This window comes from Sceloporus occidentalis, unplaced genomic scaffold (assembly GCF_023333645.1).
Source record: "Sceloporus occidentalis isolate IW3139 unplaced genomic scaffold, rSceOcc1.0.p SCAF_6, whole genome shotgun sequence".
Classification (NCBI taxonomy): domain Eukaryota; kingdom Metazoa; phylum Chordata; class Lepidosauria; order Squamata; family Phrynosomatidae; genus Sceloporus; species Sceloporus occidentalis.
In genome coordinates, this window is record NW_028316986.1 from 74,113,948 (window position 1) to 74,127,251 (window position 13,304).

The 13,304-nt window shown below is 38.9% G+C and overlaps 1 protein-coding gene across 5 annotated transcripts in view; it reads right to left on the reverse strand.

Moving 5' to 3' along the window:
* Positions 1–13,304, reverse strand: part of QKI (QKI, KH domain containing RNA binding) — a 165,447-nt gene that overhangs the window by 97,142 nt on the left and 55,001 nt on the right. For all 5 annotated transcript variants that reach the window (XM_089530066.1, XM_089530065.1, XM_089530063.1 and 2 more), the window contains exon 3: positions 221–337. In XM_089530066.1, coding sequence (XP_089386192.1) covers positions 221–337 — 117 coding nt within the window. The remainder of the gene's footprint in view (positions 1–220; positions 338–13,304) is intronic.

Genomic DNA, 13,304 nt, shown 5'->3' on the forward strand with positions numbered 1-13,304 from the left:
CTGAAGCCTCAATAACCTGCACAAAATGACCTTATTTACAAACAACCTAGCTACAGATAAATATCCACTATTTTACAAAATGTTATAGAATCTATTGTATGTCTATATTTAAGAATGACATTTTTTTACTATTTTCATAACATTATGCATTACAAAATGGTGTCCATTCATTTATAATAAGCTTCTCAGATGAACAGCTTCTATCCTTGAAAATGCTTACCTTCTTCTTGTCTCTCATGGAGCCTTTGCCTCGGACCATTATCTTGCATCCTGTTTCAGCCTCAAGCTGTTTAGCTGTTAGCCCTCTGGGCCCAAGGATTCTTCCAACAAAGTTGAACTGAAATTTTTTTTGAAAAGAAAAAAAAATTACTTTCTCCCAAATATAGCATATATATTCACAGAACAGTAAATATTATTAATATAGCCACACTATAAATAGCATTTTGTCCTGATTTAATAATAAATAATAATAATAATTTTTATTTCTATCTTCCCGCCTCTCCCAATGCATCGAGGCGGGATCACAGTAGAGTTAAAATGGATGATCCGGATGATCTCTCCCAGCGGTTTCATGTAAATGTTAAATAGCATGGGGGACAGAATGGCACCTTGAGGGACACCAGATGTAAGCTCTTTCCTAAAAGAGCAACTGTCCCCCAGCATCTGTGGCTGGCATCTTCAGAGAATGCTGGCATAGACAAGAGTGGGGCATACACACATACACACACACACTGTGTGACCCTGGGTAAAGAAGAGAGAGAGACACACAGAGAGAGAGAGAGAGAGAGCACCACCCTCTTCCATTCCAGCATTCTCTGAAGATGCCATTCTCTGAAGATGCCAGCCAAAGATGCTGGCGAAACATCAGGAATAAACCCTTCTGGAACATAGCCACATAGCCTGAAAAACCCACAAAAAACTATGTCTACTGTAGAATCATTCCTTGTATTGATATCAGACTAACCAGGCAGTAATTGTTTGGGTCCTCTTTTTCAAGATGGGGATAGCATTTGCCCTCCTCCAGTCAACTGGGACTTCATCTATTCTTGAGGAATTCTCAAAGTTTATTGCCAGCAACTCTAAGATTCCTTCTCCCAGTTCTTTTAATATAATAATAATAAGCTTTATTTGTATACCGCTTTTCCGTGGACGATCAAAATGGTTTCCAATATCAGATTAACAATACATAACACATCATGACTCTGCTTCTCTCCCCTCAAGATGGTGGTCGGGAGGAGGGCTCTTCTTCTTGGCAGGCATAGGCCTGTTGTTTCTTGCCTGCTTCTCTCCCCTCAAGATGGTGGATGTGGTTCAACTGGCCCTACAGAATTTATTTAGATTAACCAGGTATTCCTGTACTATCTCATTACTTATTCTGTGCTGCATTTCCCCTACTGCATCGTCTGCTCCATGTTCCTCAGTTTGAATGCCCTTTCCCTTTTTTTAAGAAGACTGAGGCAAAGTTGAATAGTTCTGCCTTTTCTCTGTCCTCTTATTAGCATTTCACCATCTTCTCCATGCAATGACCCTACCATTTCCTCCTTCTTCCTTTTGCTATGGACATACCCCCAAAACCCCATTTTATTGTTCTTAACCTCTCTAACAAGCCTGAGCTCATTTCCCCTTAATAGTCTTAATGTTTTTAAGCCATGGATGGTTGATTCTGTGGATAAAGAATCTATGGATATGGAGGGCTGACTGTATTTTAAAAAACATTTTCTTAGCAGGTAAACACACAAACACCCAAAACATGTGGTAACTGCTTCTCTCTTTCCGACTTAATATGCACAATACAGTAAGCTGAGTAACTTGACTAGCTTCCCACATGGATATGATCATATGAACCTTCCATAAAAGACTATTACTGTTTTAATGTATACAGGTTTGAGAAGAAGATGACAGAGAAGTTCACACCCAATACACTGACTCAAGAATGTAAAATAAAAATAAAACACAAAAAAAGGCTATTTCTTATATGAATGTGGTATGGACCAAAATCAAAAAAATATATTTGAAATGTTTTATGAACAGTCTACCATTTTTTGCAAGATAGTTTTCAACTGCTGACACTGCTGCCCTCTTTACCCTTCTTTATCATCAAATCTGGAGAGGAGGACAGGAAATTATCCATGCAAACACACTGAGTATCAATACCCTCCAACTTTAAATGTAAGTATTAGGCCTGGTAAATACCTGCGAAAAGGCCAGACTGAATGCAGCCTGTTTCCCTCTGGAGGGACACCACAGCAGCCAGACTGCGCAGCATCCCTCTGGACCAAAAAGAACCCAGAAAAATCGAGTTCTTATTGGGGCGCGAGGACAGTGTCATCAGTGTGCCAATGACACACTGTGACACGTCCAAGACATAAGCCCTGCACCTAGCGGTGCGGACGCAGCACCGTGCTTGCATCATGCATGCATGCCATGTATGGACAGTGCCATGTAAAGATGGCACTATCCATATGTGTTAGGGTTCTGGAGCGTGCAGAGCGTGCAGGGCAGCACAGCGCTTTTGGCCCATCTGTTTCAGGCCCTATTATCTTTATTTACACCACATCTTCCCCCCCAAGATTAGGATGCAAGGCACTTTACAAATGAAAAGGATTATAATGTAATTTAAAACACACAAAAGTCAACCTTTGAACAGAATTACACTATTAATAACATTAAAACATTTTAAAACATACACTTAAAAGCAATAAAAACTAGCTAAACAATAACATTTAAAACAATGCAGCACCTCTTACAAACCCTTTCCTTAAAAGCCTATCTGAATTTTAAAAAAAGTCTTCACTTACTAATAAAAAGACATCAAGGAGAGGACCATCCTAGACTTAAGTAGGGAGGGAGTTGCAGAACCAAGGGACAGCTATGAAGGCCCTAAAGCATATTCCCAACCATACCTGTGATAGTGGTGTACTGAGATACAAATATACAAAATATGAAGGTGAGATGAGATTAGGCTGTGCGCTTCTGAGACACTTTGAATATGGCAACAGTACACTATCACTGAAGGAATAATTGCATGAATCCCCAGCTTCAAATGTAAAGGGTGAGGATTGTCTCAAACGCATGGTCAGAAACAAGCCATCACTATTAGGGTGAGGAATCCTGGTGAACAGTTTTGTCAACCATCATATCCCTCATGTTGTACCAAGTATAAGCAACACTGATAATCTCTTGAGTATTTGTTAGATTTCCTTAACTGTAACCTTTTGCGAAACTGTGTATGTTGAGCTTTGGGGAACATATTCGAGATTATTTTAAACAAGCTGAGCCATCTGCTAACTGTCTTTTCCTGTTTAATATATAAATCTAAACTATATGTCAATTCCATACTTTATTCTGACAGCTCTTAAATGTCAGTCACATGAAAACAATCTTACTTTTAAATCTTTTCACTGTATTTGACATATGTGGAACTAAAAATCAATAGGCAATCCTCTTTGTTCCATGAATAAAAAAGAAACAGAAACTAAAAATACAAACGTAAGAAATGAAAGGGTAATATACTGTGAAGTTAGCAGATGTTCATTTGTTAAGAAAACATTATGCAGCTACTTTCATCAAATACTATGGTACATGCTGAATTATAAAGTTAAATAGATCTGGCAGACTTTCCTAAATACTCCTGAATAACTGAATTCGATCATATAATTTATTTTCATTGAGCTGTTTAGAAATGTCACAATTCAAACACACACATGTGGAATCAAAAAACCTACATACTGGAAACTGTAACTCATCACTATTCCAAACAAGATGCATATATAAAATTTATATGTGCAGTGATGAAGCAAAGAATGTTTGTGTTACAGCTATTTCAGTATTGCCCTGCAAAAAAAATCAACAAGTCATGAAATAGGGGAAACCTTTACCAATAAAATGGTGCTTCCTTTATATACAACACAGATATACTTCACAAAGTAAGCCACAAGCAAATTCTTTTGACACAGTCCATTATATACTTTAAACTATACTGAATATGATCCAACCAGCATTCTCTATTTCAGCAGCAGAAACTAAAAATACTTTTAATACTGCAGTAAGTGGGCCGGCACCAAAATCTGCCAGAAGTGCCTAAGACTATAACTGATGCCAGAAGAGCTTTATGTGTCTTGGGCAGTTATATGTCCACACAAACAGAATACAGGTTCTGGAGTCGAAGGCTTTCATGGCTGGCATCCATAGTTTTTTGTGGGGTTTTCAGGCTATGTGACCATGTTCTAGAAGAGTTTTTTCCTGATGTTTTGCCAGCATCTATGGCCGGCATCTTCAGAGAATACAGGTTCATTAGGTATACAGTGAGCATTTATGAATATGTTGGATGCACCAGCAACGGTAGTGAAAAATCGAAAAGGCCTAAAAATTGCATTCTCGCTGTTTCCCTGAGCAAAAGACCAAACTAACAGCAAAAAAGAAATGAAATAAATCCTGGAGGAGCAATAGCAATAGTGTCCTGCCATTTATTTCCTTTACCAGTTAAATTCTGCTCATCAAAATCATAGGATTAGGGGCTCAACAGACCACCCCTTTTAGCGCCAGTTCAGGGCCGCAGCAACTACATGCTGCGGCCCCAATTTCTGCTTTCCATGGCGCATAAAGGAGCTGCAAACAAATAAAAAAGTAGCTCCTTTTTGCACCCTGGAAAGGGCGCCATTGCCACTGGCATGCAGCTTTTCCACGCTCCTTTGGCACTGCATGCGGCATCACGCCAGCCTGGGGGCAGAGTCGGGGTGTGCGTCATGTGGATGCCATGCCCCAACTACGCTCCAGGCCACTTTTTCCCGCCGGTCTGTACAGGCCCTTAGTCACTTTTTACATGTGTAGGTGCCCTTTTTAAAAAAGTGAAAGAAAATATTTTCATTTCATACTAAAATACCAAGAAATCCATCTTGACAACTGTATCAAAGTTCACCCAGATAAAAACTGATTCATGCACGTCTATTTCCTTATTAATATGAATCTGCACTAAGTACCAGTCCATCCATACTCTAATGACAACATAAAATTGTATTCTATTAGGAACAGTGCATACTACATTTTCCCGCATGGCTTATGTGCATTTCCTACATGATTTCTGTAAGGTCACATTTTGGCCACCCCTCATGTGAGGGTACACTCATGTATGAAGTATGATTCGCCTATTCTTCAGGAAAAAAAACCCTTAACTGACAGTGACTGGTTCGCAGAGTTTATGAGATGTGATATTCCTCCAGAGGAATCTGCCAGAAAAACAGCATTGATAAGAATTAAATGATAACATCCAAGACAAAAAGTAAAGGCAAAGCTATGCCTAGTGGAAGAGAGTACAATCACACTATATATACTGCTCACTGGAGGACACTACATTGGGGAAGGCTATCTGGGCTTGACAGAAGATAGATGAATTAGAGATTTATTTTATTTTTTACTGACCTTCAGCATGTAAGCAATAATGTATCAGACATTAGATCAGTACTTCTAATGCAATGCCTTCTAGATGTTTTAGACATCAGTCATCAAGCTAACTAGGGCCTACTGAAGTTGTAATCAAAAACATCTGGAGGACACTACATTGGGGAAGGCTATCTGCAGTGTTAAAACTTTTTATATGGCTTACATGAATGTGAAATCCAATATGAGTAGCCCCTAACTATGCCATCCACAGTAAAAATATAAATCCAGGTGTATAACATTTCAAAGCCAGCCTTGTGTAATCAACATAAATCTAAACCATCAACACTGTAATCCAACAATATCACAAATAAAACAACTGAAGCAGTAGTTCTACTTGTTCTGAGAAAACGGTAAACATATGTGCAAAGTCTATTTTTTCAGAATTGTAAATCATATATAGTACGTGCTTTTTATCTTAGCCAGAACTATCGCTAGAAATCAATTCCAAAGGCTCTGGATTATTGTTTTATCACTGCTTCTCTAATCTGGACTAACCAGATTATCCCTGTGATCTTGATAAGATGAGTATTCCATAAAACAGCAGGTGCTCTCATGCTTTAAAAGGTTTTTAAAGCAAAACAACAGCTAAAAATGTAGTGGGAGATTTAGAATGAATTACTAAATCCCTTAAGTCCACGTTATTCACCTCTAATAACCCATGTACTGAAGGGTTGGAGAGTTTAACTAGGAACTAGCTTTACTATCTCATGTTAAGTACAACAAACCAAATGCATAAAGCTTGGATGGTTTTCTGATCAATGTAACTGTAATACACACTAGTTTTTAATAAGACTAGAATGGCAATATTTAGTAGTAAAATAATATCTTTTAATATATTCAGTTAGTTCTGTATTGTCATCTGATAACTTTAACAAATCAGCTCTGTAATAGGCAGCCCTGTTATTGCATATACAATATCCAGAGGATTCAAAGAGTAGTGGATAAGATTCTCTCTCCCTTTTGCCTGAATTCCAAGACACCTGAAATCCTTCCTCCACAAGCTCACGTATTATTTATTTAATTATTTTATATCCTGCCTTCCTCCCAGCGCATGGTTCAGAACTTCTATCATATCTTTCAATTAAGATATGTCATCAGAGAAAACCTATTTTAGGGCCTGAACAGACAGGCCAAAATAAAGCTGCTTCGAGTCACTTTGGAGGTATGTTGTTTAAATTATGCATGTGTCCTAAGAGGCCAAAAGCCACACCAGATGTGTGTGTCATTTAAACAGCATACCTCCAAAGTGACACGAAGCAGCATTATTTTAGCCTGTCTGTTCAGGCCCTTCATTTGATTTTTTTTTAATCCCATTTATGAAGGCAATCAAAAATAAGTACAACTTTGAAATTTAACAGTCAACAGCAACAAAAGCAAGATAAACATTGATAATCTATGTTTTATAATCTCTTAGTGAGACTACAAAAATACACTTCTGCATGGGTCTGCCCTTGCAGAGTGTTCTGCAAAGACTGCAGAATACCATGGCTTGGTTGTTAACTGGAGTGACAAGGAGAGATCACATTACACCAGGGTTGCCCAACAGGCGGCCTGGGGGCCGGATGCGGCCCGCCAAAGGATTTCTGGAGGCCTGGGGTCAAACAGTCAGGAGGAGGAGGATGTCCCGGCTCCCAGAGTCCTCCCCGATCACAGGGGGCTTTGGAGGACGGGAGCAATGGATTCTTTGCCCAGAGTTTGCCATTCCTTCCCAGGAGAGCTTTTGCTCAGTGCAGGCCTACAACTCCTCTCACCCCATTGCCCAGGCAGAAAGAAAGGAGGAAGGAAAGAAGGGAGGAAAGAAAGAATCAAGGAAGTGTGGAAGTGAAGCAGGAAAGAAAGACGGGAGGGAGGGAGCAGAAAGGAAGACAGGAGGAAGGGAGGAAAGAAAGAAGCAAGAAAATAAAGAAGGAAGGAAAGGAGGGAGGGAGGGAGGAAAGGAAGGGTTAAGGAAAGAAAGAAAGACACAAGGAAATAAGGAAATAAAGAAGGGAGAGAGGGAGGAAGGAAGCAGGGAAAGAAAGAAAGGAGGGAGGGAGGGAGGGAGGGAGGGGGTGGCTGCTGCTTGGTGAGGTGACAAGGCTTCCCCTCCTTTTCCTGGACATGTCCCCCTATCTGCCTTCCTGTCCAGGAGGAGGGATTCCACAACGTCCTCCATTTTGAGCATGGCTAAGAAGTATGGATTTACATTTATATGCTTACAGCTTTTAGTTGGTCATGTCCTCCATGTTGCTTGAATGTCCTACATTTCACCGTCCTAAACCTATTGGCAGCCCGAACAACCCAGCCGACCTTAATTTTGGCCTGTGCCTCCTTCCAAGTTGGGCACCCCTGCATTACACCAATTTAAGAAATCTGTATTCATTGCTGGTGTACCACTGTGCCCATTTCAAGGTTTATGGTACGGGTTTATAAAGCGCTAACCTTAACCTTTTTACTTATGTGAAATATATTGATTATATAACCAAGATACTTTAACATATTTATGCTATATACACATCCATTAACTCCAATAAAAGTTTTTATTTTCCCTGTACTCTACAACTTCTTTCTCCTGAGAGGGAGGGAGGAAGGGAGAGAAAGAAAGTGGTTTGAGACAGTGGCATGCATTTTTTTGCTGTTTTGTGGCCTGGCCTAGTCGCTTCCATTCTTGCAAATATTGCTATTATTATTGTTGTTGTTATCCTTTGGTATTCTCTTTGCAAAATCCCCCCACATGGACTTGCTTGCTCTTTTCTGGGTTGAGACAGTGGCATGCATTTTTTGCTGTTTTGTGGCCTGGCCTAGTCGCTTCCATTCTTGCAAATATTGCTATTATTATTGTTGTTGTTATCCTTTGGTATTCTCTTTGCAAAATCCCCCCACATGGACTTGCTTGCTCTTTTCTGGGTTGAGACAGTGGCATGCATTTTTTGCTGTTTTGTGGCCTGGCCTAGTCGCTTCCATTCTTGCAAATATTGCTATTATTATTATTGTTGTTATCCTTTGGTATTCTCTTTGCAAAATCCCCCCACATGGACTTGCTTGCTCTTTTCTGGGTTGAGACAGTGGCATGCGTTTTTTGCTGTTTTGTGGCCTTGCCTAGTCGCTTCCATTCTTGCAAATATTGCTATTATTATTGTTGTTGTTATCCTTTGGTATTCTCTTTGCAAAATCCCCCCACATGGACTTGCTTGCTCTTTTCTGGGTTGAGACAGTGTGCATGCATTTTTCCTGTGTTATGGCATTGCCGGCCCTAGTAGCTTCTTGCAAATATTATTATTATTATGCGGCTCCGTCCCCGGAGGGTGAAAACTCCACCCCTGACATGTGGCTCCGCCCCGGATAGTGGAAGCTCCGCCCTGGCATGCGGCTCCGCCCCAGAGGGTGGAAGCTCCACCCCCCATGTGTGGCTCCGCCCCGGAGGGTGGAAGCTCCACCCCCCGGCTTCGGCTACCCCAGTTGTCTGAGGGACAGCAACCCGGCCCCCGGCTCAAAAAGGTTGCCTACCCCTGGCTTAACCATTTCATCTTCCATTTCTAAATGTAGTAATAATTTGTATAATTTGGAAATTGTATTGTCCAAATCTTTACTTAACAGTGTTCCAAATTCAGTATTTTCTTTTTCTATCTGATGGGTTTTATTATCTAATTTAAATCTTTCTACAATTTGCCTGTATAAAAACCAATTACAGTTTAATCCCTCCTCCATTAGTGCTTCCATTGTTTTAATTTTAAACTCTCCTTTTTCAATTTTTAACCTTACCCAATCCATTTCTTTCATCCTCTCTCTTCTAAAAAAGGCCTCATTAATTGATGGCCATCTGGGTATTTTAGGAACAAAAAAGGGTTGATATTTTTGCCAGATTCTCAATAGGGATTTCCTTACATATTGATTATTAATTTTATCATATAATAAGTACCCATGCCACCCAAACACATTATCAAACCCTTCCAATTGTAAAACTTTATCTTTTTTAATTTGCACCCAGTCTTTGATCCAAGCGAGACAGCAGGCATGATAATACAGCTTATAGTTTGGTAATCCTACACCTCCTTTTTCCTTACTATCCTGTAATATTTTTAATTTGATCCTCGGTTTCTTTTTGTTCCAAATAAATTTGGTTAAGTCCTTATCCCATTCTTGGAATGGTTTGTCATCGGTTATAATAGGGAGGTTTTGAAATAAAAATAATACTTTGGGTGTGATATTCATCTGTATAGCTGCTATTTTTCCAAGCCATGAAATTTCCCCACTTTTGTACATCTTTTTTAATATTATTCCATAATGGTTTATAATTATTTTTGAATAAATCAGATTTTTTGTAATATTTACACCCAAATATTTAAACTTACTTTTTATTTCATAATTTGAGAGGGCCTTGAGTTTTTCACAGTCTTTTTGCTTTATATTCAAAGGTAGAATATTAATCTTTGTTAATTTTTAGACCGGCATACTTTCCATATTCCTCGATTACATTTATCATTTGTGTAATATCTTCCACCGGGTTAGCCAACATAATAACAAGGCCGTCTGCATATGCTTGTAATTTATATTCAAAATTTCTTATTTTTTTCCAGCGATTGTTTTTGTCTCGTCTAATTTTATTATTTAAGTTTTCTAATGCCGTGATGCATAGTAGTGGGGATAGAGGGCAACCCTGCCTAGTACCCTTTCTAATCTGTATACTTTTTGTTCTTTCTCCATTGATTAGTATTCTGGCTTCTTGCTCTTTATAAATTTCCTGTATCCATTTAATATAATTTTCTCCTAATTCCAATTTGCTTAATACTCCAATCATAAAGTCCCAGCACAGATTGTCAAATGCCTTTTCAGCATCTAAAAAAATTAAGGCAGCTTGTTAATCCGGTTTCTTTTCAAAATGTTCAATCAAATTTACTAAATTTCTTATGTTATCCTTAATTTGTCTCTTGGGTAGAAATCCGCATTGGTCCGCATGTATATTCATATTTTAACATTGTATAAGGAAATAGTTCTCCTTCTTTTCCTACTCCTCCCTCAAGCAGAGGCTCCAAGTGCCCTCCTTGCCTTTCTCTTCCCCTCCAGGACAGTAGTAGTTTGGGAGGTGGACAGGGAGGAGGAAGCAGGGCCTCCAAGTCTCATGCCCACCCTTGAGCAGGTCCTCCACCCGGGGTTCCCACAGTTTGAGAACCACTGGATTAAATTATTTCTTAGCATCTATACTGTGACTCTGAAGAAATTCACTATCTTACAGAATGGACATCTGGAGAGCATATTTTGATGTCAAGACTTAAACCTCTGTAAATAACTATGGGTTGTACCTGATAAAACTTGTTTGCTAAATAATTTTCTTGCTGCCAGAAAATTCTTAGAACAAAGATATATCTATTCTTTCGTAATTATAATGCTAGCACATATCTAGATTTTCAAATTCCTCCCCTAAGACATTTTCTAAGGCCCGAAACACTAGGTCTGTGTTTGGACTTGAGACTTTTACAAATTTGTTAATACTGGTATAACCTGTCTTTTTCCCAAAAGTAGCAGCGCTTGAGAAATTTTTCCTACTACTTCAGTCAGTTCAAAGTTTCACTGATTTTTCAAAGAGTATCTGTGAACACAAACAATATTTCAAAACCCACACAGAATTAGGTTCTGCTTTCCTATCCTATGTAATGTCTACACTCAAAAAAACTAAAAGGAATTGCCTAGAACTCTGGGGTCAAATGTCCCCAGTGAGATAATTACTTTACTACACAGTCAGCCCTCCACATTCTCAGGTTTCACATTTGCAGGTTTGACTATTTGAGACTTTGTAGCTGATGCTTAATAAGGTCAACCCCCTCTCCCCCTGCCAGCCAAAATCATCACCCTACATGCCCCTGCTTTGCCAAACTTTGCATCCACCTCATTTTCAAAGACGTTCCCTTTGAATCCCATATTCCTGTCACCCATGTTTGCTATTTCTCCCCTCTCTAGCCAGACAAAAGCATCCCCATACCGTCCCTTTATGGTGATGTCTATGAACAGTGGATTCAGAGTGAAAAGACTCTAGAAACGAAGAGAATGCAAAGTTTGCCAAAGTGGGGAAAATATGGTGTTGCTTTTGTCTAGCTGGGAGGGAGGAGGAGGAAAGAGGATGGATCCTTTGCAGCTGTAGCTGCTAATCTCATATTGAAAGAGGAAACACTTTGGAAATGTGGGGGAGGCTGTGTGTTTCTAGCTGATGCTCTTAGTGAGAGAAGACTCTTTTATCACCCATTTTGGGGGGGGCTAACATATTCACACTTTTGAGGGGGTCCTTGGCCCCTAACTTCTGTGAAAATGGAGGGGTGGAGCTATTTTAAGTGAAATTGCAGTTATTAGCAATAATTTGAAGAAATACAATTTGATAAGATGAAAATCCATCAGTATGCTGTAACAAGGCTGCATTTTAGCCTGCTGAATAGAAAAAAAAAGTAAATGGAATGAACTAGAAAATAAAAGATAAAGCAATGTATTTAAAGTTTAATGTAAAGTACAACCTATTCTTGTATACAATTTATACAAGTATATTACCACTTAGCTTCATATTTCCAAACTGTCTAACTTTCACTATCAGTAAGAATAAGCCCATCAGCTTTTTCCTTTTGTGGGCTACACTACATCTTGCTATTTTTAAAGCCAATATAGTGATTGAACCACCTTGCTAGATTGTGGTAGATATGCTTTCCAACATTAACAATCTAAAGTTATTAGGCTTTGATATGATTTACAACTTTCAATAAAACCTTGGGAATAATATTGACAAGATGGTAGCCCATATATAGGAGTATAGGACTACACCAATATAGGACTAAATCAGAAAATTAAGTAGCAAAATGCAGTTCTGATGTTATGACCACACTACCTTAAATAATAATAGTTCCCAAAAAAAGTGCTCTTTTATAAAGCAAATTGTTTTAGTTGAACTTATGTGAATTGAAGGATTTTTTTTAAAAAAATGTAATTTCTAGCACTATAAAATAAATTGTTTTTATCCTACTCTTTATGCCCTTATTCATTTTAATCACCCTGCTTTTGTTGCTCATCTATTGTATTTTTTTTTATTTTCACTCTGAATGTTTATCCCTGTGCTATCTTTAACAGGTTTACAAACATGCACTATCCAGTCACTATTAGTGTCTCATGACTCATCACACACACACCCAGACCTCCATAGGATCTCTAGGAAGTCCAAAGTCTACTCTGTACTACACAAATAATGCAATTTGATACTGCTTTTAACTGCCATGTCTCTCTGCTATGGAATTCTGGGATCTGTAGCTTGTTGTGGCACCAGAGCTCTCTGACAGAGAAGACTAAACATTCCACAAAACTACAAATCCCAGAATTTTATAGCATTGAGCCATGGCAGTTAAAGTGGTCTCAAACTGCATAATTTCTGTAGCGCACGTTAGGCCCAAGATTAACATTATCTTCTGTGTAAATCCAACCACAGGAGTACAGCTTGATCCTTCCAGCACCCTTAACCTCCTTCCCTGCCCTCTCTTTCCTACTAAATGGCCATGAGGGAACACTGGCAGCAGAATAGCAGGTTGTGCACAAGAGTACAAGTACACAAAAGATCTCATTCATAACTTCTTCTCCAATAACTACAAAAGAATGTCCTTTTGTAGTTGTTGGAGAAGAAGTTATCAACACAGGTGTAACACATACAAATGTCACCATCAGGATCCTGGCTCATATTAGCAGGGATGCACTTCACAAGTTCCGCAATTACCAGTAACTAAAATGAATTCAATCCAAAATGGTTAAAAACCAATGTGATTTAAACCATTTAAAACAGTTGCCAATGCCTTTTCTCTGTAAACCAGTACAAACAAGTACTTGAGTAATATACTTTGGGTACTGTGTTTGTTCACATGAAA